Source organism: Eimeria mitis, genomic scaffold (assembly GCF_000499745.2).
Source record: "Eimeria mitis Houghton genomic scaffold, Emh_scaff2143, whole genome shotgun sequence".
NCBI classification, from domain to species: domain Eukaryota; phylum Apicomplexa; class Conoidasida; order Eucoccidiorida; family Eimeriidae; genus Eimeria; species Eimeria mitis.
Genome location: NW_013570467.1, coordinates 1,951 through 2,444, shown reverse-complemented (window position 1 = coordinate 2,444; position 494 = coordinate 1,951). Strand labels below are relative to the sequence as shown.

At 47.0% G+C, this 494-nt stretch overlaps 1 protein-coding gene across 1 annotated transcript in view; it reads left to right on the top strand.

The window, feature by feature from the left end:
* Positions 1-463, top strand: part of EMH_0049270 (uncharacterized protein) — a gene marked incomplete at both ends in the record, with an annotated part of 813 nt that extends 350 nt beyond the window's left edge. The window contains one exon of the mRNA XM_013496508.1: positions 3-463. Within this exon, the coding sequence (XP_013351962.1) occupies positions 3-463 (461 nt within the window). The remainder of the gene's footprint in view (positions 1-2) is intronic.
* Positions 464-494: the final 31 nt, after the last annotated feature.

The following is a 494-nucleotide window of genomic DNA, read 5'->3' as shown; positions in this document are numbered from 1 at the left end:
AGCAGCAGCACTAAATACATTAAAGTATACAAGGAGAGAAGGAGACGAACCACCACCACCACCACCACCACCAGCAGCAGCAGCAGCAGCAGCAGCAGCAGCAGGAGCAGCAGCAGGAGGTGTATTATCTACAGAAAATATAGGTTTATCATTAAGAAGAAGACAGCAGCAGCTGCAGCAGCAGCAGCTGCGGTTGCTGCTGTCACAAGCAGCAAAGACACCAAAAACATTTTACGGTGTACGTGCAGCAGCAGAAATAAAAATAGGAGATATAGATTTGCTGCTAGCTGAATATCAGCAGCATATAGATATTATAGATAGAGCCACGTTGCTGCTGCAGCAGCAGCTGCGGCTAGACCAGGATAACAGCTGCATGCAGCAGCAACAGCAGCAGCAGCAGCAGCAGCAGCAGATGCTGCTGCTGCAGCAGCAAACGGGTAGAAGGAGGCCTCTAGATAATTAAAATGATTGTTTTCATTTATATAATATAAGGA